This window comes from Rhinoderma darwinii, chromosome 4, assembly GCF_050947455.1.
Source record: "Rhinoderma darwinii isolate aRhiDar2 chromosome 4, aRhiDar2.hap1, whole genome shotgun sequence".
Lineage (NCBI taxonomy): Eukaryota > Metazoa > Chordata > Amphibia > Anura > Rhinodermatidae > Rhinoderma > Rhinoderma darwinii.
In genome coordinates, this window is record NC_134690.1 from 361,375,727 (window position 1) to 361,401,364 (window position 25,638).

The 25,638-nt window shown below is 42.7% G+C and overlaps 1 protein-coding gene across 2 annotated transcripts; it reads right to left on the reverse strand.

Annotated features, from left to right (window-relative positions):
- Window positions 1-4,025: 4,025 nt before the first annotated feature.
- GZF1 (GDNF inducible zinc finger protein 1) lies at window positions 4,026-20,556 on the reverse strand. 2 transcript variants are annotated; one of them, XM_075863037.1, is made up of 6 exons: window positions 20,450-20,556; window positions 16,052-17,659; window positions 11,972-12,066; window positions 10,302-10,469; window positions 7,983-8,140; window positions 4,026-4,587 (listed from the first exon to the last, which is right to left on the reverse strand). In XM_075863037.1, exons 2-6 carry the CDS (start codon window positions 17,638-17,640, stop codon window positions 4,252-4,254), a joined length of 2,346 nt encoding a protein of 781 aa, XP_075719152.1. In that variant the 5' UTR covers window positions 17,641-17,659; window positions 20,450-20,556; the 3' UTR covers window positions 4,026-4,251. The 2 variants fall into 2 exon arrangements, with proteins under 2 accessions (XP_075719152.1, XP_075719154.1); XM_075863039.1 differs by having other exon boundaries at window positions 16,052-17,655; window positions 20,450-20,540.
- Window positions 20,557-25,638: the final 5,082 nt, after the last annotated feature.

Sequence of the window (25,638 nt, forward strand, 5' to 3'; positions counted from 1 at the left end):
AAGGCTTCATCGGGTGTTATCCCTTTGAAGTGGACTTCTAGTGGTTGGAGCCATCTGCAGAGGTGAACGGTGCTTCCGAGCTGGTTTACGGCTGGAGGTAATTGGTGGTTTGCAGATGGCTAATTCGGTGTGTTCTTAATAAGGAACATCTGAAGGGGCTTCAGGGACTTCCTCTGCTCGGGTTAATGTTAACGGTTAATTGTTATTTATGATTCTGACCCATGTTGGGTCATGTGAATTATTAGGAGGAATTCTCTGGTGGATTCCTAACTAGTTATCCGAATGTTTCGGATTTAAATTGTTTTTATAAAACTGTGAAATTAATAAACGGCTGCTGTGGCCATTTCACATCCAACCTCGGTGTCATGTGTCTTTACTAAGTGGGGGTGGGGGGGGATAGTATGGTCTAAGGTTAACACACGACTCTACCTAGGCAGGTCAAGAAGAGGCTGGACGCGGCCGCAGGGTGAAGGGAAGCCGACATGACCGTCCTGGTAGGGAAAGGGTTAATGAGTTGAGGGAGAGTTGGAAGGAGCTGAAGGAGGGACGGGGAGGAGTTAAGGGGGACGGGGGGCCGTTACTGCGCTTCCCGCGGTTTCTCGGCATTGAGCCGGAAGCAGCGGGAGGAGTAACATAGAAGCAAGTAAGCTCCCACCCTCCCACCCTTGGTTTGTTACTCCTTAGGTCTTATGTATGTCCGTCTATGAGCGTTGTGTTTTATTTGTGTGCTTATTTAACATGTTTTTCTTTTTTCCGGAGTAGGTTCTGTTGTCATGGCAGCTGGCGGGGGGAGTCCTTGAGGCCAGTCAGTACAAAATGGTGGGGGGGGTCGCATCGGGGGTATGCTTCCCCCAAAAAAGGTACATGGTTGAAGACTTCATCGGGTGTTATCCCTTTGAAGTGGTCTTCTGGTAGAAGGTATATCACTTGAAGGCTTCATCGGGTGTTATCCCTTTGAAGTGGACTTCTAGTGGTCGGTATATCACTTGAGGGCTTCATCGGGTGTTATCCCCTTGAAGTGGACTTCTAGTGATTGGAGCCATCTGCAGAGGTGAACGGTGCTTCCGAGCTGGTTTACGGCTGGAGGTAATTGGTGGTTTGCAGATGGCTAATTCGGTGTGTTCTTAATAAGGAACATCTGAAGGGGCTTCAGGGACTTCCTCTGCTCGGGTTAATGTTAACGGTTAATTGTTATTTATGATTCTGACCCATGTTGGGTCATGTGAATTATTAGGAGGAATTCTCTGGTGGATTCCTAACTAGTTATCCGAATGTTTCGGATTTAAATTGTTTTTATAAAACTGTGAAATTAATAAACGGCTGCTGTGGCCATTTCACATCCAACCTCGGTGTCATGTGTCTTTACTAAGTGGGGGTGGGGGGGGATAGTATGGTCTAAGGTTAACACACGACTCTACCTAGGCAGGTCATGCTCCCTCATAGCCCCCTCACTCACACATACTGCTCCCCATAGCCCCATCTCTCACACATACTGCCCCATAGCCCCCTCACTCACATACTGCTCTACATAGCCCTCTCTCTCACATACTGCTCCTCATAGCCTCTCACCCACACATACTGCTCCCCATAGCCCCCTCTCTCACACATATTGCCCCTGAAACCCATGCACACGTCTCCTAAAAAACAGCCCGCTTATCTTATCTCCCTGCCAGATGCTCTGATGAGAGGGGGATGCACACCTCCGGCTGGATTTCCTAACTCGTCCCTACTCTTTGGAGTGTCTGGCAGGAAGAGCAGGGAGACGAGATATCCGATGCATTGAAATATTTGAAGTTTCCCCTTACAGAGTAGCTGTATTCACAGTGTATGGCGCTGAATACAGATCTTCTCTAGCAACAGTCAGAAGCTGAGAGGATAGGGCGGCAGTTCAGGAACAGTTTTAGGCCCAGTTCACACTGAGGTTTTTTTCCGCAGATTTTGACCCGGAAACAGCGTCGGAATCAGCGGAAAAATGGACAAAACGACCTCCCATTGATTTGAATGGTAGGCGGAGGCATTTTTTATCCGCGGCAGTTTTTAGCCGCTGGCAGTAAAAAAAACAGTATGCTCTTTCTTGCCGCGATTCCGCTTCTGACCTCCCATTGAAGTCAATGGAGGAAGGGAAAGCGCTTTTTGCTCGCTGCGCTCAGTGGCCGCGGGCAAAAAACACAGCGATAATCACGGCAAGAATTTGCACGCAGGTAAAATTATGCCTTTAAAATTCCAGAAGGAATTTTGAGTCAGATTTTTCTGCCTGCAAAAAAAACTCTGTGTGAACGGGGACTTACAGTGAAAGGAAGCGGAATTAGTTAAAGTATATCACAATATTTCCTGAAATCACCTGCCTTAAAACATTACTTAAATAAAAAAAATTAAGTGAAAGTGTCGTCTTCTTGATCCAATTCGGGGTTTAGCGTCACAAAAAGGCATGCAAAATCACTTTGCGAACAAGGCCTTATAGTATGTTCCAACATTGCAGATTTTCAGTAAGGATTTCGCACCGAAAATGTGTAGTACAATACATGTGGATTGGGTTTTGAAAACCCCATACACATGTAGTGGAAAAAATCTGTGTGGAATTCAGGGCACACTAAGGAATTTAAATCCGCAACAAAATAAACGTGTATCACATGCAAATTTTACCACGGATTCACAGTGAAAGTCGCATTAGAAAAAATCTGCTTCTTCTGGTCTTGAGGCCCATTTACACGGGTCAATAATCGGGACCGAGCATTCGTAAGAGCGCTCTTTCGGCCGATTATTCGCCCTTGTAAACAGGGCAAAGATCAGCCGACAAACGAGCAAACACTCATTCGTCTGGTGATCCCATTGTTTGTGCAGGATATAAATCATCTTTTTTCGGCAGCACATCCCGGCTCTCTGTAAACATGTGATGTGTTGATGACAATGATGGAAACTGATGGGGCCCAAACGATCGTATTAACGAACATTCGTCCCCGTACAGAAAGCAACGGCCAGTATAAAAGGGGCTTGATAACGCACACTGAACGACTTGTTATATCGACGATCAGCGCTCATTATGGGAAGAAATCTGCCCGTGAAACCTAACCCTCAGTTGTATAGATTTTTTTTATTTTTAACCAGAGTCCTGCCCACACCTTCAGACTCTCTCGGACTCCCTGTATTCATTAAAACTGCCTCTTGTCCCTCAAACGGATATGCACAAAAGGTAAATAAAAATGTTTTACTTTCTTCCACTCCCTCATTGGCCTTTTACACTAGAACTACTCGCAAACAAAACTTGCATGAAATACAGTGTTTTCCTATGTGACTGTAGGTATGTTCACACGGCTTATTTTCGGCCGTTTTTTTGGGCCGTAAACGGCCGAAAAATCGGACGTACGACGCTTCCAAACATCTGTCCATTGATTCCATGTAAGAAAACGCCGTTCTGCTCCGACGGGGCGTGTTTCGACACGGGCGTTTTTAAAAACGGCCGCGTAAAAAAACGCCCGCGAAGAGCATGTCACATATGAGCCGTTTTTCATTGACTGTATAGAAAAACAGCTCCAAAAACGTCCGTAAAAAACGCTGCGAAAAACGCGAGTTGCTTAAAAAACGTCTGAAAATCAAGAGCTGTTTTCCCTTGAAAACAGCTCCGTATTTTCTGACATTTTTTTGCTAAGTGTGTGAACATACCCTATCTCTTCACTGCTTCTCTTTCCTTTGTGGCAGTCGCAGCCCAGGTTCTACTACACAATGAGGGTCACAGGACAAATTTTAGTTGGCAGAATACCTCTTTAACTTTAAGAACCTTCACTCTTTTTTGTAGCATTGATGACTTTAATCTGTTACTAATTTAGAAAATCACAAATTTTATGTGACTATTATGACTATTAAGATCAGTGACTGCAAGAAGAGATTGGCAACCTCTAGGTCTTCAACTTGTGGTACCTGCATTCCAGAGGGTACATGCCATGTCTCTTCGCGGTATGATACTTTAATATGATTTATATAATGGAATAGCCTTTATAGACTCTGAATTTTTAGAGCATACACACATCACCGTTTGGAATGGAAATTTATTGTTGATGGAAATGTCATTTAGGATAAAGAACTAACAACAACGAAAATAGTTTGCATACAAAAATAATGGAACATCCCCTTGGTAAGCCAAAAAGTTCATAGAATCCGACAAACCGAGGTAAAATGTTAAAACTGGTACTAGGATTGTACGTGTCTTAGCCACTGCCACGAAGTTCCAATTTACTTGCAGCATTCCGGATTGAATTACTCCAAGTTGACCATTGCCTGAATGGATTCAGTCTGTGTATGGAGGACAGTCAGGTGGCTAAGCGTTGTGGCTATGTACACTTCTTGAGGTATTATGGCGCAGTCTGTCTTGCAGCCTAGAATAGAGGTAGTGTTGTTTTCCTGCAATAAATCCACAGTTCCCGGCACCACAGTCAAGTTCTGGTAGTGACTGTTTTCGGAGTAAGTCAGCTTTTCTGCAGGTTTTGGTGAATCTTCCCCATCATCTTCAGTAAGATCGGATTTCTGCCCTTCTTCTGCTTTTGGATCCAGAACAACAAGGAACGATTTCCAGGGTGTATTTTTATCATGTATCTGGAATAAATAATATGAGGGGAAAAGCAATAAGTGGTCTTAGAGGGTTCCACATTAAGAGGTAATACAGTATAATCTGTAAGAACATGAAATATGCTAAACCTTAGAGGAATGGTTTAATTAGAAAAAAATTATCTCCTTTTCTCTCCCCTAGAAACATCGCCACTCCTTTCATTTAAGAGGTTTAACAAAAAATATGGCATCAGAATTACAGCCGTTTTCTTTACATAGTCCCTCCATTTTAACAGGGTTAAAAGTAATTGGACAATTGACTGATAAGTAGTTTCAATGCCGGGTGTGGACTGTTCCCTCCATATTTCATGACAAAATAAACTGGAAACTCTCAACATACAGTCCAAAGAGGGGTCAATGCAAACGAACGAGGCCATTATTAAGCTAAAAAAATAAAAACACACAGCGGCTAGAAAAATACTATTTAGATGATATCTTACACCCGTTCACTTACAACATACGTCACTAGGTGCTACACCTTTGTGTTGGAGAAATTGTGGCGGTAGAGGTACAATACATCACTTATAGTGGACTTGCAAATCTGTTTTGGAAACGTATTTTCAAATATATCTCAGATTTGATGGGAACAGAATGTAAACCGACTGCCACACTGGCTTTACTGGATCTACAATGGGATTCTGTGCCATTAGCGTTTAGGTGGCCAGCGGGACATATTATTATTGCTACAAGATTTGACATCGCTAAAAGATGGAAATTAGCTGATGCGTTGAGCCTCTCAGAAGTCATAGTTTTATTACATTTCCAATATGAACTTCACTTTGCTACCTCTAGAGGGCTTAGACAAAAATTTTTGCGTAATTGAGCCCCCTGGACAGACCTGCGTCGTGTCCGTTTGCTTCTCCATAATCACTTTATTAGTTTATAAGACTTTATTTTATTCCAATACACTATATGTAGCTGCCAATATAGATCCTCAAGCAGGGAAATGTTAATTTCTTATCCAATATGCCTTTCTAGGTATATACTTCACCACCAAATTTGTTTGTTTTTGTATTATTCTATTTTATATATTCATATCAAGCTTTTTATGACTTGTTCTTCTATGTACATTAATATGTACGTTGTTACCAAAGTGTATAGATAGATATGATGTATACTTTGCATTATTGTTTCTATGGTCTATTTTCAAATAAAAACTAATTGAATCCCAAAAAAAACCCAACACACTTTAATAGTGGTCAAATCAACAATTTGGTACGTTCTTAAAACAAAGGAATGTAGTGGTGAGCCCAGCAACACCTAAACGCATCCATGGAAGACCACTAAGATGGATGATTGCATAACTCATTCCTTGGGGAAGAAAAACCTCTTCACAACATCAGCCACGTCACTCACTCGAGGAGGACGGAGTACCATGGTCTACAATAAAGAGACGCCTTCATCGTGTAAATACAGAGGGATTATCTCAAGATGCAAAACGCTGGGAACGCTCAAGAACAGACCGGACAGATTAAACTTTGCTAGAAAACACCTAAATAAGTCACCCAGTTCTGGAACAAGATTCTGTGGAGAGATGAAACCATGAACTTGTACCAGAATGATGGAAAGAGAACTGTATGGAAGGAAAGGAAGAATTCGTGATCCCGAGCATAGCTCATAACCTGTCAAACATGGTGGTGGCGGTGTTATGGTATGGGCATCTATGGCTGCCAATGCAACTGGCCCACTGGTGTTTAGTGATGATGTGACTGCGGATAGAAGTAGAGGAGGAATTCTAAAATGTATAGAGCTTACTGCTTAGATTCAGTCGAATGTTGCAAAACTGATAGGATGCACGTCCCGGTACAGATGGATCATAACCCAAAACATACAGCGAAATCAACACAAGACCTTCCTAAGGTAAAGATGGAATATTTTTCAATGGCCGAGTCAGTCACCTGATCGCAACCCGATTGAGTAGGCCTTTCACTTACTGAAGACAAAACTAAAGGCTAAGGCCACATGGTGCGTCGTTGACGCGGTTTTGTTGCGTTTGAAAACCGCATGCGGTCAACTGCATGCGTTTTTTGTCTCTGTAATGCCGCAGTTCTGTTGTGTTTTTAAAGGAAATAATTGATGGACACAGTTTTCACCCGTGTTGAAGTTTGTTAGGTGCTGCCTGTATATAGTTCATTACAAGGCATTGCAGAACTGTTAGTAAAAACACAAGCAGTTCAGCAATAAGTTTGGCAGCGCGGTCAGTAACCACATGCGGTCAGACATTATGAAGCTGCAGTTAACTGCACAAAAAACACATTGTAATATAATAGCAGCAGTCTGTCCATAACAAACATTTCACCATTGACTTCTATGGAAAAATGACTTGCTGCAGTTTAAAAACGCAACATAAACGCACCGTGACGGCACCGTGTGGCCGCACCCTGAAAGACCCAAAGACAAGTAGCAATTGTAGGCAGCTGCAGTAACGCATCTCAAGGAAGGAAACTCAGCATTTGGTGATGACCATGGGTTTTAGACTTCAGGAAGTCATTGACTGAAAAGGATTTGCATCCAAGTATTAAAAATAATTCTTATGTTTATAATTATTTGTTTGTCCAATTACTTTTGAGCCTGTGAAAATGGAGGGACTATGTTAAAAAAAAGGCTGTAAACGCTTAAAGGGGTTATCTGGAGAGAAAAAAATATGATGGCCTATCCTCAGGATAGGCCATCAATACCTGATCATTGGGGGTCCGACTTGCATCCCCGACAATCAGCTGTTTTAAAGGGGCTGTGGCTCTCGTGCAAGCGCTGCATCCCCTTCATTCATTTCACTGCTTCATACTTTTGAAACTACGACACACTTGTAATGGCGGTCCACAGTAGTAGCATTCTCCCACTCACTTGAATGGGAGAAGGCTGTCATAATGTGAACTGCCACTACAAGTGTGTCGTCGTTTGACAGTACTGAGCAGCATGAGCTATGAAGGAGAAAAAGCGATTGCACGAGTACCAAGGCCCCTTCAAAACAGCTAATTGGCGGGGGTGCCGAGAGTCAGAACGCCAATGATCAGATATTGATGGTCTATACGGAGGATAGGCTATTAATTTTATCTCTGAGAGTAACCCCTTTAAAGGGGTTTTCCCATGAAGGACATTTATGACATATCCACAGGATATGTCATAAATGTCAGATAGATGTGGGTCCCACCTCTGGGACCCGCACCTATCTCTAGAACGGGGCCCCCTAAAACCCGTTCTAGCATTTTGTGAGTACGCTGCCTCCCCGCCACTTACTGATTACATGGTCGGGAGTTACGGAAACAGCGTAACTCGCTGAGATACGCTGTTTACGTAACTCCCATAGTAGTTACGCTGTTTCTGTAACTACTATTCAATTCTAGGGAAGTCCACGATGCTAAAGAGAAGGACAAAGTTCTTACCGAGGTGTGTCTGCGGAGAGTGGATTTGTCAGTAAAGGTTCGCTGACATGCAATGCACATGAAAGGCTTCTCTCCTGTGTGGATCCGGTTGTGCCGCTGTAATGCGTTTAGCTGAGTGAACTGCTTTCCACATTGATTACAAATATATGGACGTTCTCCTGAAAGAATGTTACATTACACAGCGTTAGCCGAAATAGTATGTTACAGTAATAACACCAAGCCTCTCTTCCAATGCATCTAAAATAAAAAATGAAGCAGCTTGTGGCTACAGCTCCTATATAGACCAACGTGTTATTACAAACAAACCCATTGTAGTCTGATCCTGTATACCTTTTTCTCAAATTTCCAGACCTGTTTGTGATCGGTAAATGAAACATTATTGTTTACATCTTAAGCCTGAAAACCTATACATACTAAGGCCGAATTCAGACGACCGTAGTTAACGTCACACGGACGCATGTATTTCAATGGAGCCGATCACACAGACGTTATTTCGATGGACCGTGTCATGGGTCCGTTGAAAAATAGAATATGCCCTATTTTATTCCGTTTTCACAGATCCCTCGATATACTCAAGTCTATGAGGGATTCGTGAAAACGGGTCCCACACGGGTGCAACTCGGACGTGAAAAACTGCCGTTTTTCACGTCCGAGTTTGCAGTAGTTCGTGTGAATCTGGCCTAAGGGTAAGTTCAGACTGTGATAAATCTGTATATAAGTCTACATTTCTTAAGTTTTCTGCATATCTATACAATGGGTAAAATCTGCCAGGGGTAGGTCATGTTGCGTATTCTGATTAAGATACTAAATTTTTCTCGAAGGGGTCCACTTACAAAGACAACCCCTATTTGTAATGAACTCGGTCAGACAATCAGATGGATTGAGACGGGTCCAGTTTCACGAAACCCTGGGCCATCAGTTACTATGACAGAGAAACGTTGCAGCTAGCCATACATTTCAAATGTACAGTAGTCTTACATGGTATCCATTCAAATAACATAGCCATGTAATAGGTGAATGGTCCGGGTTTGTGGGTGCTGCTGATACTTAGAGGCTCTTAGCTGTGGCTCAGAGGGATGTCCTGAGCAGAGGGACCACCTCTATGACATCCATATGCCCTAATAGGACATTATGGAAAGGGGTTGTCTTTATGGGACAACCCCTTTCATCATATCTATTTTATCTCATTTTGGTTTACGAGGACATAACATTGTACAGTCTTTCTATCCTGCTTATTAGTGGCGGACATAAACGTGAATTAATTAAAAGACCTTTCACCTGATGCTTAAAGGGAACCTGCCACCAGCATTTCACCTATTGAACTCTACTCACCCCTTGCTGGTCGCTGCTGTCAAAAGTTCATTGCCGTTATCTCCTCTCCTAAACTCCTCCTCCGACGGTAAATAACGGTCTGCAAACATTTTGCGCCTTTTATGGTAATAAACAGGCAGTCTCATTTGTTCCTCTTCTTATGCCCACCCACCGCCAAAAAGTGGCCTAGCAAAAAGCTGTCACTCAAAAGTAAGGAGGCGGGGTTAACTCGTAAAGACTTGAGGAATGAAGATCTGACTCTTTTCAAAGGAAGATATGACTCATGCTCATTAGCATATGGCACGGGAACAATAAAAAATGAAATACTAACGGTACAGAGCCTACTTAGAAAGTAATTATAGGTTACATGAAAATGATTTTTCACCCACTACCACTAGGTATTGCTGGTTTAATAGTTGAAATGCTGGTGACAGGTTCCCTTTAAAATGGTAAATTGTCCCAGCGCCTTGGCGAACATGAATATTATTTACATGGACTAGATAAAGATGAGCAGCTGACAGCAGAATCTTCAAACATACAGTATCCAAAGCTTTTGGCCAGTTTATGCCCCTTTCATACTGAGTTTATTGGCTACATCAGAAGGATACATTTGGGTAGCAAAAAAAAAAAAGTATCCAAAGGGTATGCTACATACCCATACTTTTCTAAGGGCCAAATGTATGCCAATAGAATGCCCTTCTGGCAGCGTTAATATCTGGATACTTCATTTTTTTGCTGTATAAAATAACGTAAGCTGCTACACTATTCAATACAGCAAAAAAAAATACAAAAGAAATTGCATGCCATAAAAGTTACTTATGTTTTTTGCATAGTTAAGTAAATAAAATGTTCTTGAAAAAAATAAATAGATAAATGCATTTCCCATTGTGCTCCCATATACGTGGTGTGAATAGGGCCTTGGGCGCTAAAGAATTAGATCCAGCATACATGAGGAAACACAATTCCCATACATAGGCTTCTGCCAGACAGACAATATCTTTGTGTTACCAGTGTGAACTTTATTATGCTGGTAGAGAGAATTCCTCTGGGCGAATGTCCTGAAGCAAACATCACATTTAAATGGCTTGGCTCCGGTATGTATGCGATTATGATGTTTTAGATATTCCTTGGAAGCAAAACTTTTCCCACAGGTCTCGCACATGAAAGGCCTCTCTCCTGTCCCAATAACAAAGAGAGTAAAAACATACAGATTTCTATAGAGTTGTACACTCACAATACTCACAGTGCCACCGCACAACTATAAAATGAAGACAATGAATGCCGCATCCCCTGCCATCAAATGCTAATTTTGGCATTGGATGCAGCGGCTTGCTCATGAGAGCATAACTTTAAGGAGACAATCCGCCCTTGAGCACCATTTTGTTTTTCCATCTAAATAAAAATTCTGTGCTGAATAATTTCATATATTTTAATAGTGGTCAAATCTCTGTTTTTCTGATACATAGTTCCTAATCCCCTGCATAGACATAATTTAAAACAGAATGTTCTGGCACCACTAGAGAGAGCTAATGAGCTTACAGGATACTGTTAAAGGGGTTTTCCATTTTTTTTTTTTTAAATATGTGCAAATGGTTTAATAGCAGCAAAATGAGTCACTTATTAAAGTTTGTCTGTAGCTGAAATTAATTTGTACGCCAGCGTGACATGCCACGCTCCTGGTGTTTTATCTCCTGCTTGCGTGACGTCTCTGAACATGTGGTTATCTCACCTCGACCCCTCATTGTAGTACGGGACGTCACAAATCACATGCCTCTTATCTCCACTGCTCCCAGCTCTCCCCTTTCCTTCCTGTTTCCGGAGAGATCATGTTTCACATGCTAGGCAGCAGAACAGCAGAGCTCTGTCTCAGTAGTAGACAGTGAGTAATTACAGCACTACATTACACCTTGTAAAAAAGAGGCATGGATGCAACTGTAAATATAACCAACATCTCTGAGAGGAGACGAACCATGGGCACTGTAGTCCTTTACATGGCAATCCCACTTACAGCAAGCCCTAGCAAAATAAAAAAAAAACAGTGCTGCACAGAGCTGGGCAAAATAACGATCATGAAAGAAAAAATTAATTCTGAGCTATGGTGGCATCATCTGGTGACCATTCCCCTTTAGTGCATAACAGTAATGCAGTAAGCTCCCCCTAGTGGTGACAAAATATTATGTTTTAAATAACGTCTACGGGGATTAGGAGTGTAGTACGGATTTAATAAAGTAAATCCGCACAGAATTTTGGACCTACTTAGAATGAATTTTAAAAAAAACTAAATGAAAAAAAACAAACATTATGTAGACTTCAATAGGCACAGGTAACGCATACTTGAATGAAAAATGAATCTATGCTACATCTATAGGTGTTATGTAAAGCTGGCCATACAATGAACACCAGTTTGATTGACGTTCCAATATTTTCTTACTATGGAGATGTTGATCGTTAAAAATATGTGCAAAGATCGGCTGTGCAATGATTTATGTTCCTGAGCATTGCTGCGCGCGCATTGTTTAGTAGATCATTTTAGTCTATAAGGTTTAATCAGAAATAACGGAGACGTGTGATTGGATAGGAGTGGAGTAGATTATACAGTATGACAGTACAAGAACTATAGCAATGAGACATCAATAAATAAAATGTCAGTATTACATTATGTAAAATAATAATGTTACCTGTGTGACATCTTTTATGATAAATGAGCATGTGATTCTGTGTGAACTTAGCACCGCACTCCTCACAGACAAAGGGCTTCTCTCCAGTGTGAATTCTGTGGGAGTTAAAGAAAGAAAAAAAAGTCAGGATAATATATGTATTTAGAATGTATAACACGGCCTAGGGTTTTGGATACAGGGCGCACAGGGCATCTGAGGAAGCTCCCAATACAAACACAAAATCTCATGCCAAATATGTGGTCCTGGTTCCTTCTCCCTCATGAGATCCAATCCCATTTTTCCATAAATCCACTGCGGAGTGGTCTGAAATTTATGGGATTTTGAATTGGATTTTGCCGCAGATTTTGTCCATTGCAGGTTTGTTATGCCAAGAAGGACATTTATCATCTATCCAAAGGATAAGTGACAAATGTCTAACCGCCGGTGGCCCCACAATCACTACAACAGGCGTCCCGAACCCGCTGTTCCTCCTCACTGCACCCTCCGTAGTGAGAAGTTTGAATGAAGCAGTCGTCAAGAATGTGCCAAGCCACTCTATTCAAATGTCTATGGGACTGACGGACGCAGCCGAGTACAGAGCGTTGGTGTTTTTGAAGGCCCACAGACATTGAATGGAGTGACAGGATGCATTTGGTCCAAACATTACTGTGCTATTTCCATGATAGCGGATTAGAAAGAACGCAGCGGTATACAGGAGGGGAGCGTTCTCCTGCCGTCTATCGTCCTCCTTAGCGCTGGGCGACAGCCCACGATATACATGCTTGTATAGGTCAGCTGACGTCACTCAGAAGAGAGCAGGAGGAGGCAGAGAAACGCTCCCCTCATGTATACAGAAGACTAATAAGCATACGTCCTCTTTATTCTTTCTACACAGTACTTATTGTGTTGTTTGGCATTATATCCTAGGAGGACATGACATTACAGCAAGCTTTCTTGTATGGGTTGTCAGATTTCCATTTTGAAATATATTGTTAGGGAATTCTGAGTTAATAGAGGGGGGTCCCCCATGCAGGACCGTCACCTATTAGACTGAGTGGACAGTGGTTACAGAGAGTGTCTCTTGCTTTGGAAGACCTGGCATATCTGTGACGGACAGGTCATCAATTTTAGTGTGCATCATGTAATACTTTATTTTCCCTATGGTGGCGCTACAGGGATAATGAAAACTGGCTACCGGGTTCCCCCACAAATTACAGCAGATCGCTGGGTGTCCCAGCAGCAGGACACCCTGTGATCACCTTATAGCCGGGAACCTTTATAACAAAAAGATTGTCAAAAGTGGAAAACCAATTTAACTAAGGGAGCCTACTTTAATGACGGATTTGCTTTAACTGACAGTTAGCAGCTGATAATTTTATCTTTAACCTAGTAGCATATTATCAGGTTTTTTTTGTAGACATGCATTTAGGTGAAAAACTTCTTTAAAGAGGCTCTGTCACCAGATTTTGCAACCCCTATCTGCTATTGCAGCAGATCGGCGCTGCAATGTAGATTACAGTAACGTTTTTATTTTTAAAAAACGAGCATTTTTGGCCAAGTTATGACAATTTTTGTAGTTATGCAAATGAGGCTTGCAAAAGTCCAAGTGGGTGTGTTTAAAAGTAAAAGTCCAAGTGGGCGTGTATTATGTGCGTACATCGGGGCGTTTTTAATACTTTTACTAGCTGGGCGTTCTGATGAGAAGTATCATCCACTTCTCTTCACAACGCCCAGCTTCTGGCAGTGCAGATCTGTGACGTCACTCACAGGTCCTGCATCGTGTCGGCCACATCGGCACCAGAGGCTACAGTTGATTCTGCAGCAGCATCAGCGTTTGCAGGTAAGTCGATCTTACCTGCAAACGCTGATGCTGCAGAATCAACTGTAGCCTCTGGTGCCGATGTGGCCGACACGATGCAGGACCTGTGAGTGACGTCACAGATCTGCACTGCCAGAAGCTGGGCGTTGTGAAGAGAAGTGGATGATACTTCTCATCAGAGCGCCCAGCTAGTAAAAGTATTAAAAACGGCCCGATGTACGCACATAATACACGCCCACTTGGACTTTTACTTTTAAACACACCCACTTGGACTTTTGCAAGCCTCATTTGCATAACTACAAAAATGGTCATAACTTGGCCAAAAATGCTCGTTTTTTAAAAATAAAAACGTTACTGTAATCTACATTGCAGCGCCTATCTGCTGCAATAGCAGATAGGGGTTGCAAAATCTGGTGACAGAGCCTCTTTAAACCAGACCATAAAGTTCTGAAGATATGTTACTAGAAGGGGAGGGGCTGTGACAACCACTCAATCATTTTCAAGTAAGATGGTTATTACTATTGGTAGCTGAAAGAGCAATTACTATATGAAATGGTGTTGGGGATCTCCGAAATGCCTGATCAAAAACTTTAAACCATTGCATAAGTAAGCCAAAGATAAATTTTTGATGAAGAATATGTTTGGCTTATGATTAATATTATGCCATATATTTTATTATTTTATTAAAATCATTCCAAAAAATTATCAGGAGCAATGAAAGCTGCAGCAGTTTTCACACACCCTATGCCTGCGTATATGATAAAATCCATTGTGACATACATCATTTATTATAATCTGTTACTTTTCCTGTGACACTTTAGACTGTATATTCTTAAACTGGACACGTTTTATGCCCCTATATGAAGGGTCAATATATGATCTTACAAAGCAAACATTTAGGAGTTGGTAAATTAAAGGGGTCGTCTTACTAAAGACATCGATGGCATAACACTAGAATAGCCCATCAATGTCCAATCAGTGGGGGGTCCAATTGCTGAGACCCATGGTTAACCCATTAAGACAGCGCCTCTGCCACTTTGTTCTACTAATGGGCAGGGGTCACGGTGGACATTGATGGTATCTCTAATATAGAACATGTCCTATACTTTTCCGCAATTGCGGCACGGTCTCGCCCATATAAGTCTATGGGCACTTCCCCAATTGCGGACGCCTAGGGATATGTATCCGTAGGATTTGTATTTGCGGCAGTAAAAACTCTTACGGTTGTGTACATGAGGCCTGAGGTGATCTGATATATCCATTCTTGAGGGTCCCAGTGTTCAGATATCTAGTCAATATGACAAAACTCTTTGGTGGGAAAACCCCTTTAGGTCAGGATCACACACACAGTTTTGATGCCGTTTTCTTTTTATAAAAAGCCAGTAGATCCAAAAAGAAAGAAATGCATGAAGAAAAGACTGATTCATCTCCTTTCTTTTGTATCCACTCCTTTCAGGTCCCCCATAGCAATTTGCTTGGGGGACACAAGGTATCACAGCCCCACATAGAGTTTATTTTAATTTAAATGGAGGTTGTTTTGTTTGTTTGGTTTCTTCCTTCCTCCCCTTGTTATTACTTACAGTTGGTACTTACCTGCTGGGGTCAACTGTCGGTCAGCTGTATGGAACATACGAGCAGGTTCTGGAATTTTCCAGCTGGAGGTTGTGAAGCCCACACTTTCTCCTGATTGGTTATTGAGTGGAAACGGCGGGAAGATTTCCCCTTTATATTCTGGTGTTCAGTGACGGTCGGGGCCATTTGAAGAAGATTTTGAAGGAAAGCCCGCCCACCCTCCCCTCTTTTAAATAAAGATCATTCCTTGTCACTATGTTTACTAGTGGGGTTTAGTCTCCCAGCTAATGCTGGGGGGACTTGGTTAAATATTTTTATGATGACTGATTAATGAATTTTCAATAATTTTATGGTTATGTGGTATTTAATTATTTATTCTTGGGTAACCATTAATAAACATTGCGGCCTATATTTTCCAAAGTTAAAGGTGGTCTGTGTTTTTATTTATGTTTGTTGTTTCTGTGTTGGGGTTTGTGTTACCATGTGTTTAGCTAAAAAAAACTGCACTAAAAACCGCATCAAAACGGTGTGTGTGATCCTGGCCTTAAGGAACAAAGGCAAATAGAGACCACGACAGGTATGTTCAGCACTAGGAAAGGCAAGGATGGCGAGCTCCAAAACTCTCAATAGATTCTCGTCAGAGAATTTATTTTCCTCACCAATAGTTACTTTTCTCTATAACGTGCCATTGCTATGGAGTCAGTTCCTACCTCATATGTGTTTTAAGTGCGGACGTCTGGGAAAACTTGGCGTCACACTGGTTACATCCAAAAGGTTTGTCCCCAGTATGCGTCCTCTCGTGGAGCCTCAAAGCAGTTTTGGAGCTTAACCCCTTCCCACACAGTTGACAGAAATGTCTTTCTCCTCCACCTTCATGGACCTGCAAAATGTGCCTCTTGATGTCTTTTTTCCTTTTAAACTTTTTGCCACAAAGTTCACATGGAAATTGGCGATCATTGCTGTGTACATGTCGCTGGTGGCTTTTCAAATTGCACCTATTGGCAAAAGTCTGACTGCAAATATCACATAGATAAATCTCTTCAGAACCTCCGTGATTCTGTTTGGAGTGTTTCAAGTAACTTTTTTCATCATTAAAGTTTTCCACACAGATGGGGCACATAAAACCTTCATTAGTTTTGTTGCTTTCTTCATTTGATTTTTTATCACTCTCATCCAGTTCACATGCGCTATCTTCATCATCTTCTGCTTTTATACTACAGTCCGTCTGCTCATCCATAGGTTCGTCATTACATGAGTTTCCTTCATTTCCTATGCCATTCAGCAAGGAACTGACTTCTTCACTGTCCTGCTGCTCCCGTAGTCGACGTGTATACTTTTTCTTTGGAATTTCGACAAGAGCCTTTTTGCCAGCTAGGCGGCCACTTGATCTTCTGGATTTGGGGATTGGAAGTTTCAAGGGATCTTTTATCTGTTCAACATAATTTTCAACATCCAAGGATGAGTCGGGACAAAACTCATTTCCACCATTTTCTTTTGGTGCATTTGGAAAACTGCTGGTATTGTTTGTTACTGGTGCCTCTTCCTTGTTGTGGATTTCTCCCACTTCCTTGTTGTGGATCTCTCCCTCTTCCTTGTTGTGGATCTCTCCCTCTTCCTTGTTGTGGATCTCTCCCTCTTCCTTGTTGTGGATCTCTCCCTCTTCCTTGTTGTGGATCCCTCCCTCTTCCTTGTTGTGGATCTCTCCCTCTTCCTTGTTGTGGATCTCTCCCTCTTCCTTGTTGTGGATCTCTCCCTCTTCCTGGTTGTGGATCTCTCCCTCTTCCTTGTTGTGGATCTCTCCGTCTTCCTTGTTGTGGATCTCCTGGACAGAATTCGCCAGTTCTTGCATGTCTTCTTCAGTCTCTTGGGATTCAACAATATTTTGTAAATCCAACCAAACAGAGTCTTCCAGCAGCTTTTTGTGTTGCATACAAGTTTCTGCAAGGTCAACGCATTTAAGTTTGTCTGCAATATCAATCATCCGTTGTACTTGGTCTTCAAAGACTTCTACCCTAGCAGTGTACACAAACTCCAGGAATGAGGAGAAGTCAGTAGCAGTTATTCCATTCAACACAATGGTGTCACCCATATCAGTGTCATTCATAAATACCTCCTTGAAGTACTTGCTGGAGGCAGCGAGGACAGATTTGTGGGCAGTGAACTCTACCCTAGACCCCGGATGTTCTATTCTTACTGTCACATCACACAAGTGGCCGTGCAGCCGCAGCTGGTGCATTTCATTCATAAGGTGGACAGGCAACGACTTGGACTCTAGCAAAACAGCCGTACTTTCCATCATAGTAGATGTCTTAACCTGGCTGAGAAATAAGACAACAATAAATAACACACAGTGAATGTAGGGACAGTATAGAGCAGTCCATATGCACAGTCAGAATGTAGAGATCGAGAAATAAGCAATTGCATTGTGTATACCTTAAATAGACACTAACTTTTCATAGAACTTATGCTGATCTTATAGTATACCTGATATAGATCAACTTTGTAATTTACTTACTGTTAAAATGTAGTTGTTTTATACATGCAAATTCTGTGTGAAGTTACTACCACTAGTTGTCTCCCTTCCTGTTATCTGCTGTCCACAGCAGTTTTTTTCAATGAAGATAACATTAAATTAATCAGAAATACACTCTATACATTGTTAATGTGCTAAATGACTATTCTAGCTGCAAACGTCTGGTTTTTAATGCAATATCTACATAGGTGTATAGAGGCCCATTTCCAGCAACCATCACTCCAGTGTTCTAATGGTACATTGTGTTTGCTAACTGTGTTAGAAGGCTAATGGATGATTAGAAAACACTTGAAAACCCTTGTGCAATTATGTTAGCACCGCTGTAAACAGTTTTGCTGTTTAGAGGAGCTATAAAACTGACCTTCCTTTGAGCTAGTTGAGAATCTGGAGCATTACATTTATGGGTTCGATTAAACTCTCAAAATGGCTAGAAAAAGAGAGCTTTCATGTGAAACTCGACAGTCTATTCTTGTTCTTAGAAATGAAGGCTATTCCATGCGAGAAATTGCCAAGAAACTGAAGATTTCCTACAACGGTGTGTACTACTCCCTTCGGAGGACAGCACAAACAGGCTCTAACCAGAGTAGAAAGAGAAGTGGGAGGCCCCACTGTACAACTGAGCAACAAGACAAGTACATTAGAGTCTCTAGTTTGAGAAATAGACGCCTCACAGGTCCTCAACTGGCAGCTTCATTAAATAGTACCCGCAAAACACCAGTGTCAACGTCTACAGTGAAGAGGCGACTCCGGGATGCTGGCCTTCAGGGCAGAGTGGCAAAGAAAAAGCCATATCTGAGACTGGCTAATAAAAGGAAAAGATTAATATGGGCAAAAGCACACAGACATTGGACAGAGGAAGATTGGAAAAAAGTGTTATGGACAGACGAATCGAAGTTTGAGGTGTTTGGATCACACAGAAGAACATTTGTGAGACGCAGAACAACTGAAAAGATGCTGGAAGAGTGCCTGACGCCATCTGTCAAGCATGGTGGAGGTAATGTGATGGTCTGGGGTTGCTTTGGTGCTGGTAAAGTGGGAGATTTGTACAAGGTAAAGGGATTTTGAATAAGGAAGGCTATCACTCCATTTTGCAACGCCATGCCATACCCTGTGGACAGCGCTTGATTGGAGCCAATTTCATCCTACAACAGGACAATGACCCAAAGCACACCTCCAAATTATGCAAGAACTATTTAGGGAAGAAGCAGGAAGCTGGTATTCTATCTGAAATCTCGTTTAGCGCCGTAATCTCGCGAGATTTCGTTTCACTTGCCGGAATCTCACAAAAAAGATTCAGAAGTGTCAGGATTCTGAGTACACATGACGTCCAGGCTGGATTTCATGTGTATTCATTATCAGGGCACTGTACTAATGTTAGGGCTTGTGTATGTAGCTGCACATAGTGATATAACTATATGGCTAGTGCAGTGTAAATGAATGGAGAGGAGTGCATGATGCCGATTGGTCAGCATCATACACTCCTCTGTACAACGCCCACTTGGTCGAAAGTAAAAATACGCCCACTTGGGCATTAAGAAAGCTCATTAGCATAAACTAAAATCGCTCCTAACGTTGTGAAAATAGATCGTTTTTTTAAATAAAAAGCATTACTGTCACCTATATTATAGCGCCGATCTCCTTATGTAGGAGACAGGGCACTTATAATGTGGTGACAGAGCCTCTTTAAGGCCTTTTTACACTGGCCAATTATCAGGCAGACGAGCGTTCATAGAACACTTGCTGCCGATAATTTCCTGTGTAAACTGCAGCGATCAGCAGATGAACCAGCAAACGCTCAATCATCTGCTGATCGTATCGTTTAAAAAAAAATTGAATATTATTGTTGGTGGCAGCGCGTCTCCCTGTGTAATCTGCCAACTACGATAATAATGTATGTAGACGAGCGATCAGAATAACGAGCGCTCGTCCGCAGACATCGCTCCTTGTGACAGAAGCAAACGAGCGCCGATCAATGATGTCAAAATTGGCGCGTGTAATAGGGCCTTTACCCTTACAGCTACCAACCAATAGATCTGGCGCTATTGTCCCACAGACCTATTACTATCAGCGGCTGTGTGTGCAGGAGGAGACAACGCCGGGACTGAATCGCATTGTTCTGCTGCCGTCAGTCGTCTTAACTTATCATAAAGGCAACACAATGTTTAATACAAATAAATTGGAAAGTTATTTTGTATTAACACGGCTACTGATAGCCAATACCAAAAAGTTATTATATCCCCGACAAGCTCTTTAAATAACATCTTAATGGTAGGCTCTGCACTGTATTTTGTCATGTGATTTGTGTGCGTCTATTCATACATGTCACCCGCACAGCGTCCTGGAAGTTCATGGTGCTATACAAATGATTATTAATAAAGGTGATCACGTGACTCAGCTATAAATAAGCACGACCTCAATAGACAAGTGACTGTGCTTTATTAATCATATTTCAATGGAGGCTGAATCTTGCTATACGAGGCCCGCGTCCTAACACCGTTCACACACACACATGGGTAACCGCAGTGAAGTCTGGAACTGACAGCTGAACACTTCTGACAGGTGAGTGGCTACGTACCGTGTAATCCGGTACAGCGCCGCACTGTGTCGCTCCGTCACAGATGATTACGGTGTGTACCGGAAGTGATGAGGATATACGGTAACCCTGAAGAACAAGTTCCTACGTGTTCGACTACGCCCATTTTCTAGTCCGCTTCCAATCAGCATCTGATATGCAAATAGACAATGGAAGACCGGTCGTTGACGTAATTTCCAAAAGCAAATGCCGGGAGAAAACAGGAAATTGCTTAGAGAGGTTTTCCTCTATCTACTTTTTCTGTGTGCTGGGGCTCCGAAAAAATGGCGGCGCTCACATGCTGAATTCCTGGAGATAAAAGATCTGATAGTATTTCAGATCGTGGTGCTTAGATGCCTGGGATGCATGAGGCACTTGTGACCGCACCTTTTTTTATCATTTCCCAATATTGAGGGGATTGGGGTTTTTCTCATTTCAGTGACACAGAAATATGGCTAAACCCTGGAGGTGTATTTCCCTTTGTTTCGGTTTACAAAGTTGTTGCAAAAGCTTAGACAAGTACCGCAAAAATATGCAGGCACATCTTAGTGTCTGTATTATAGCCACATTTGTGATCAGTAGTCCCGTTCTCCTGTACGTCCTTAACCCTTTCACTCCACAACTATTTTTCATTTTTGCTTCTTCCCACCTTTCAAAAGCCATAACTTTTTTATTTTTCTGCCAATATAGCTGTAGGAAGGCTTGTTTTTGCTGGTCGAGTCATAGGCACCGTTTATTGTACCATATAATGTACTGGCAAACTGAAAAAATAATATTTTGGGGGTGGAATGGGACAAAAACGTGATTCCTCCATTGTTTTTTGGGTTTCGTTTTTAGGCTGTCAACCGTGCGGTAAAAACGACATGTTAACTTTATTCTGCGGGTCAATACAATTACGGCTATACCAAATTTGTATAGTGTTTTTTTTTTTATGTTTTACTACTTTTACAAGGAAAAAACTAATTGTTAAAATTCAAATTAGTTTTTTTGTCGCCATAGTCTGAGAGACATAACTATTTTTCCGTCAATTGAGCAGTGTGAGGGCTTGTTTTTGCAGGGCGAGCTTTCATTGGCACCATTTTGGTACATAAGGCTTTTTGATTACTTTTTATTCCATTTTTTTTGTGCTTTCACCGTGTGGGTTAAATAATGTTATATTGTAATATTTCAGGCTTTTACGGAAGTGGCGATACCAGTTAAGGTAATGTATAATAGTAGCACAAAGATGGCAGACCTGAGGGCCTTCATTAGTCAACCGTCTGCACCCCGCAATATTGTTGGGGGGGGTGCATGGGGCACCGGAGGGGGCCGCCTCCGCCTTTTTTATTATGGCTTAAATGCCGCAGTTGCTACTGACTGTGGAATCGAATGGGTTTAACCAGCAGGATCCCTCTTGTTGCAGTGACGCGTCGTCTGTAACATACAGACGACACACTCAATTTATGGAGCGGGCTCAGCCCGTGAGCCCGCTCCATACTGTCTCTCCCGCCCTCCGCCGTATATATGCGGCGGATGTCGGAAAAGGGTTTATTACCAAAAATGGGAATGGAACCCAGCACAGGGGAGAAGGGAAACACTCCCTACCCATTTTGGTAATTCAGGACAGACGGAAGAAACTACTGAATGCAAGTGTACATGCGGTCTTAAAGAGAACCTTTCACCTGCCCAAAAAACTGCAGTTGACATCTCAGATTGCAGGTGCCTCACAGATTCTGATGCTTTTTATTTTTTTTCTTCTAGCTCCCACCATTCCTGAGACATTGGGGCCATTAATTCTGGTGTCTGATATGCAATTGAGGTCTTTAACTGACAAGTGGGCGGTTACCAGGGCCGGCCTTAGGGGTGTGCGACCTGTGCCATTGTATAGGGCGCATCACTCCAGCAGGTGGAAGGGGGAGCTGTGCTGGCTCCCTTCCACTGCTTGTTTTAGAAGTCCCCTGGTTCGGCGACTCCGCAGCCGCCTTTCCATCCGGGCTCTTCACTCAGTGGCGTCACTACCGCTTTAGCAGCCATAGTGGCTGCTAGCATTGACACCGGGCATGAGGGCAGCTGTGCTGCCCATCCCCCATGGCCGGTGGCAGCCGCTGCGGCTGCTACAGCGGTAGTGATGGCACTATAGCAGAGCTGGGAGGTATCTTCCTGCTCCGCTATCTACTAGCGCCACTATAGCTCCCTGTAGGAGCGGAATCCCCATGTGGCCGGGGATTCTGCTCCTGGACGGAGCGCTTGATGTTATTGTCCATATATGGACAGTGACATCAGAGGCAACTTCTGAAGCGGAATCCCCGTTCACAGCGTTACCGACTCTGTGGCTGGGGATTCTGCTCCTGGATGGAGCGCTTGATGTCTCTGTCCATATATGGGCAGTGACATCAGGGGCAACTTCTGAAGCGGAATCCCCGTTCACAGCGTTACCGACTCTGTGGCCGGGGATTCTGCTCCTGGATGGAGCGCTTGATGTCTCTGTCCATATATGGGCAGTGACATCAGGGGCAACTTCTGAAGCGGAATCCCCGTTCACAGCGTTGCCGACTCTATGACCAGGGATTCCACTCCAGGAGAAGCCAGTGACGTCACTGTCCATAAATGGACACAGACGACAGGAGCTTCTTCTGGAGTGGAATCCCCAGTCACCGCGTCGGCAACGCTGTATGCAGGGATTCTGCTTCAGGAGTTGCCCCTGATGTCACTGCCCATATATGGACAGAGACATCAAGCGCTCCATCCAGGAGTGGAATCTCCGGCCACGGGGATTCCGCTCCTTCAGGGAGCCACAGTGGCGCTATCTAACGGGGGCTGTGTGGCACTACCTACAGCGGGACTGTGTGGCGCTACCTGCAAGGGGCTGTGTGGCACTACCTGCAAGGGGCTGTGTGGCACTACCTGCAAGGGGCTGTGTGGCACTACCTGCAAGGGGCTGTGTGGCACTACCTGCAAGGGGCTGCGTGGCACGATCTACAGGGGGATGTGTGGCACTAGCTACAAGGGGGCTATGTGGAACTAAATACAAGGGGAATCTGTGAGTGGCGGGCTGATGGTTATTGTAATGTGAGTGGCAGGCTAATGGGCATTTTACTGTGGTGGGCTGATGGTTATTTTACTGTGAGTGGGGGGCTGATAGTCTTCAAGTGGTTTCCACCTCTGAGCTCCAATTGAAATTAATAGGAGGCAGACAATACCTGCGGCGCTCTTTGGAGTGCTTTTTGCGTGCATCTTTTGCATTAGCTTCAATAGTTAAAAAAAAAAAAGGTCAAATAACGCTGTCAATTCAAAATCTGCTTCAAAATTCATGAAGGAATTTTGAGGCAGATTTTTTTTGCCTTACAAAAAACGTTGTCTGAACATACCCTACGAGTGTAGTGGTAGTTTTTAGCCATTTTCTGTCTTTCTCAAAACTATTTTTGGTAGGGGTGTCCTGAGTAAATTTTATTTTTCGAATGGTGCCTCGAGTCCGAAAAGGTTGAGAAACTCTGTACTAGCCTACAGGATCACGCCGGCCTACGCAAGGATCCCGTCGTGGAGCAGCTCAGTTCGTCCTGGTAACAGGGCCTTGGTGAGTAAATTATTTTTTTTGGGGGGGGGGGGGGGGCACTGACTACAAGGGGGAGGTGGGGGGCTGTATGGCACGATCTACACGGAGGAGGTGGGGTCCATGGCACTGTCTACAGGGGGCACTAGCTACAAGGCAGATTTCAGTTTTCCCGTCGTTAAAACCATTAGCAATGTTTCCGTCACCATTGATATCAATGGTGACTGAAACGGAAGCTGTGGTTTCACTTTCCGTTGCGGGCTTCACCCGACGGAAACCTCAGACGGAACCCCGGAACGGAAAGCGAACGGTGATGTGAACAGGCCCTAATTTGTCGATTTACAAAGTATTGGTTCACAATTGCAGAGGCTCAGATGTGAAATAATAAAAAGAAACCCCTGGGAAGTGACCCCCCATTTGGAAACTACACCCCTCAAGGCATTTATTAAGAGGTGTAATGAGCATCTTCACCCCACAGGTCTTTTCCATAAATGAATGCGCTGCGGATGGTGCAAATTAAAAATTTATATTTTTCCCTAGTTATGCCATTTCAGTGGAAAATATGTCATGCCCAGCTTATGCCACATCAAACACACACCCCAAAAATTGTTAAAAGGGTTCTCCCGGGTATGACGGTGCCATATATGTGGAGGGAAACTGCTGTTTGGGCACACTGTATGGTTCAGGGGGGAGGGAGCGCCATTTGGCTTTTGGAGCGCGGATTTTGCTTGGTAGTAGTTTCGTTTGGAGTCTTACTGGTGTTTCCATTTATAATGTGGGGGTATATGTAAGCCGGGCAGAGTACATCAGGGGCATAGTCAGGTGGTATAATAATGGGGTAAACAATAACATAATCCATAGATGTGTGTTACGCTGTGAAGCAATCCTTTCTGCACAGGCCAGTGTCGCACTGATATATGGCGTCCTTTCTTATGCCCCTTTTGGTCCACACCTTTTGATCACTTATTATCCTATTTTTTGGGATGCCAGGTAAACAAAAAACCGCAATTCTGGCATCGTTTTTTTAGGTTTTTTTTTATACAGCGTTCACCATGCGTTATAAATTACATGTTAACTTTATTCTGCGGGTCAGTACGATTCCGGCGATACCTAATTTATAGCACTTTTTTTATGTTTTACAACTTTTTGCACAATAAAATTACTTTTGTAAAAAGAATGTATTTTTTCTGTCGCCAAGTTGTGAGAACCATAACCTTTTAACTTTTTTGTCGATGGAGCTGCATGAGGGCTTGTATTTTGCGAGACGAGTTATAGTTTTTATAGGTACCATTTTTGGATACATGCGAGTTTTTGATCACTTTTTATTCCAATATTTGTAGGACAAAGTGACCAAAAAACAGAAACTCTGGTATAGTTTTTTACGTTTTTTTTTTTTACGCTGTTCACCGCGTGCAATAAATAATATAATATTTTGATATCTCAGGTCGTGTGGTTTATTTTTTTTTCAATAATAAAGGACTTGATAAGAGAAAAAGGGCGATTGTGTTTTATTTTATTACTCAAAACTTTTATTGTTTTCAAACTTTTATTTATTTCACTTTTTTTACACTTTTTTTAAATTTTTTCTCAAGTCCCACTAGGGGACTTGAAGGTCCAACTGTCAGATTTTTTTTTTTTCTAATACATTGCACTTCCTAGGTAG

Excerpts from the sequence above, each read along its gene's own strand:
- GZF1 (XM_075863037.1), bottom strand. The coding sequence starts at position 17,640 with ATGATGGAAAGTACGGCTGTTTTGCTAGAGTCCAAGTCGTTGCCTGTC. Across the intron at positions 8,141-10,301 it reads GCATAATAAAGTTCACACTG|GAGAACGTCCATATATTTGT; the intron begins GTAACACAAAGA and ends ACATTCTTTCAG. Across the intron at positions 4,588-7,982 it reads CTCTCCGCAGACACACCTCG|ATACATGATAAAAATACACC; the intron begins GTAAGAACTTTG and ends TATTTATTCCAG.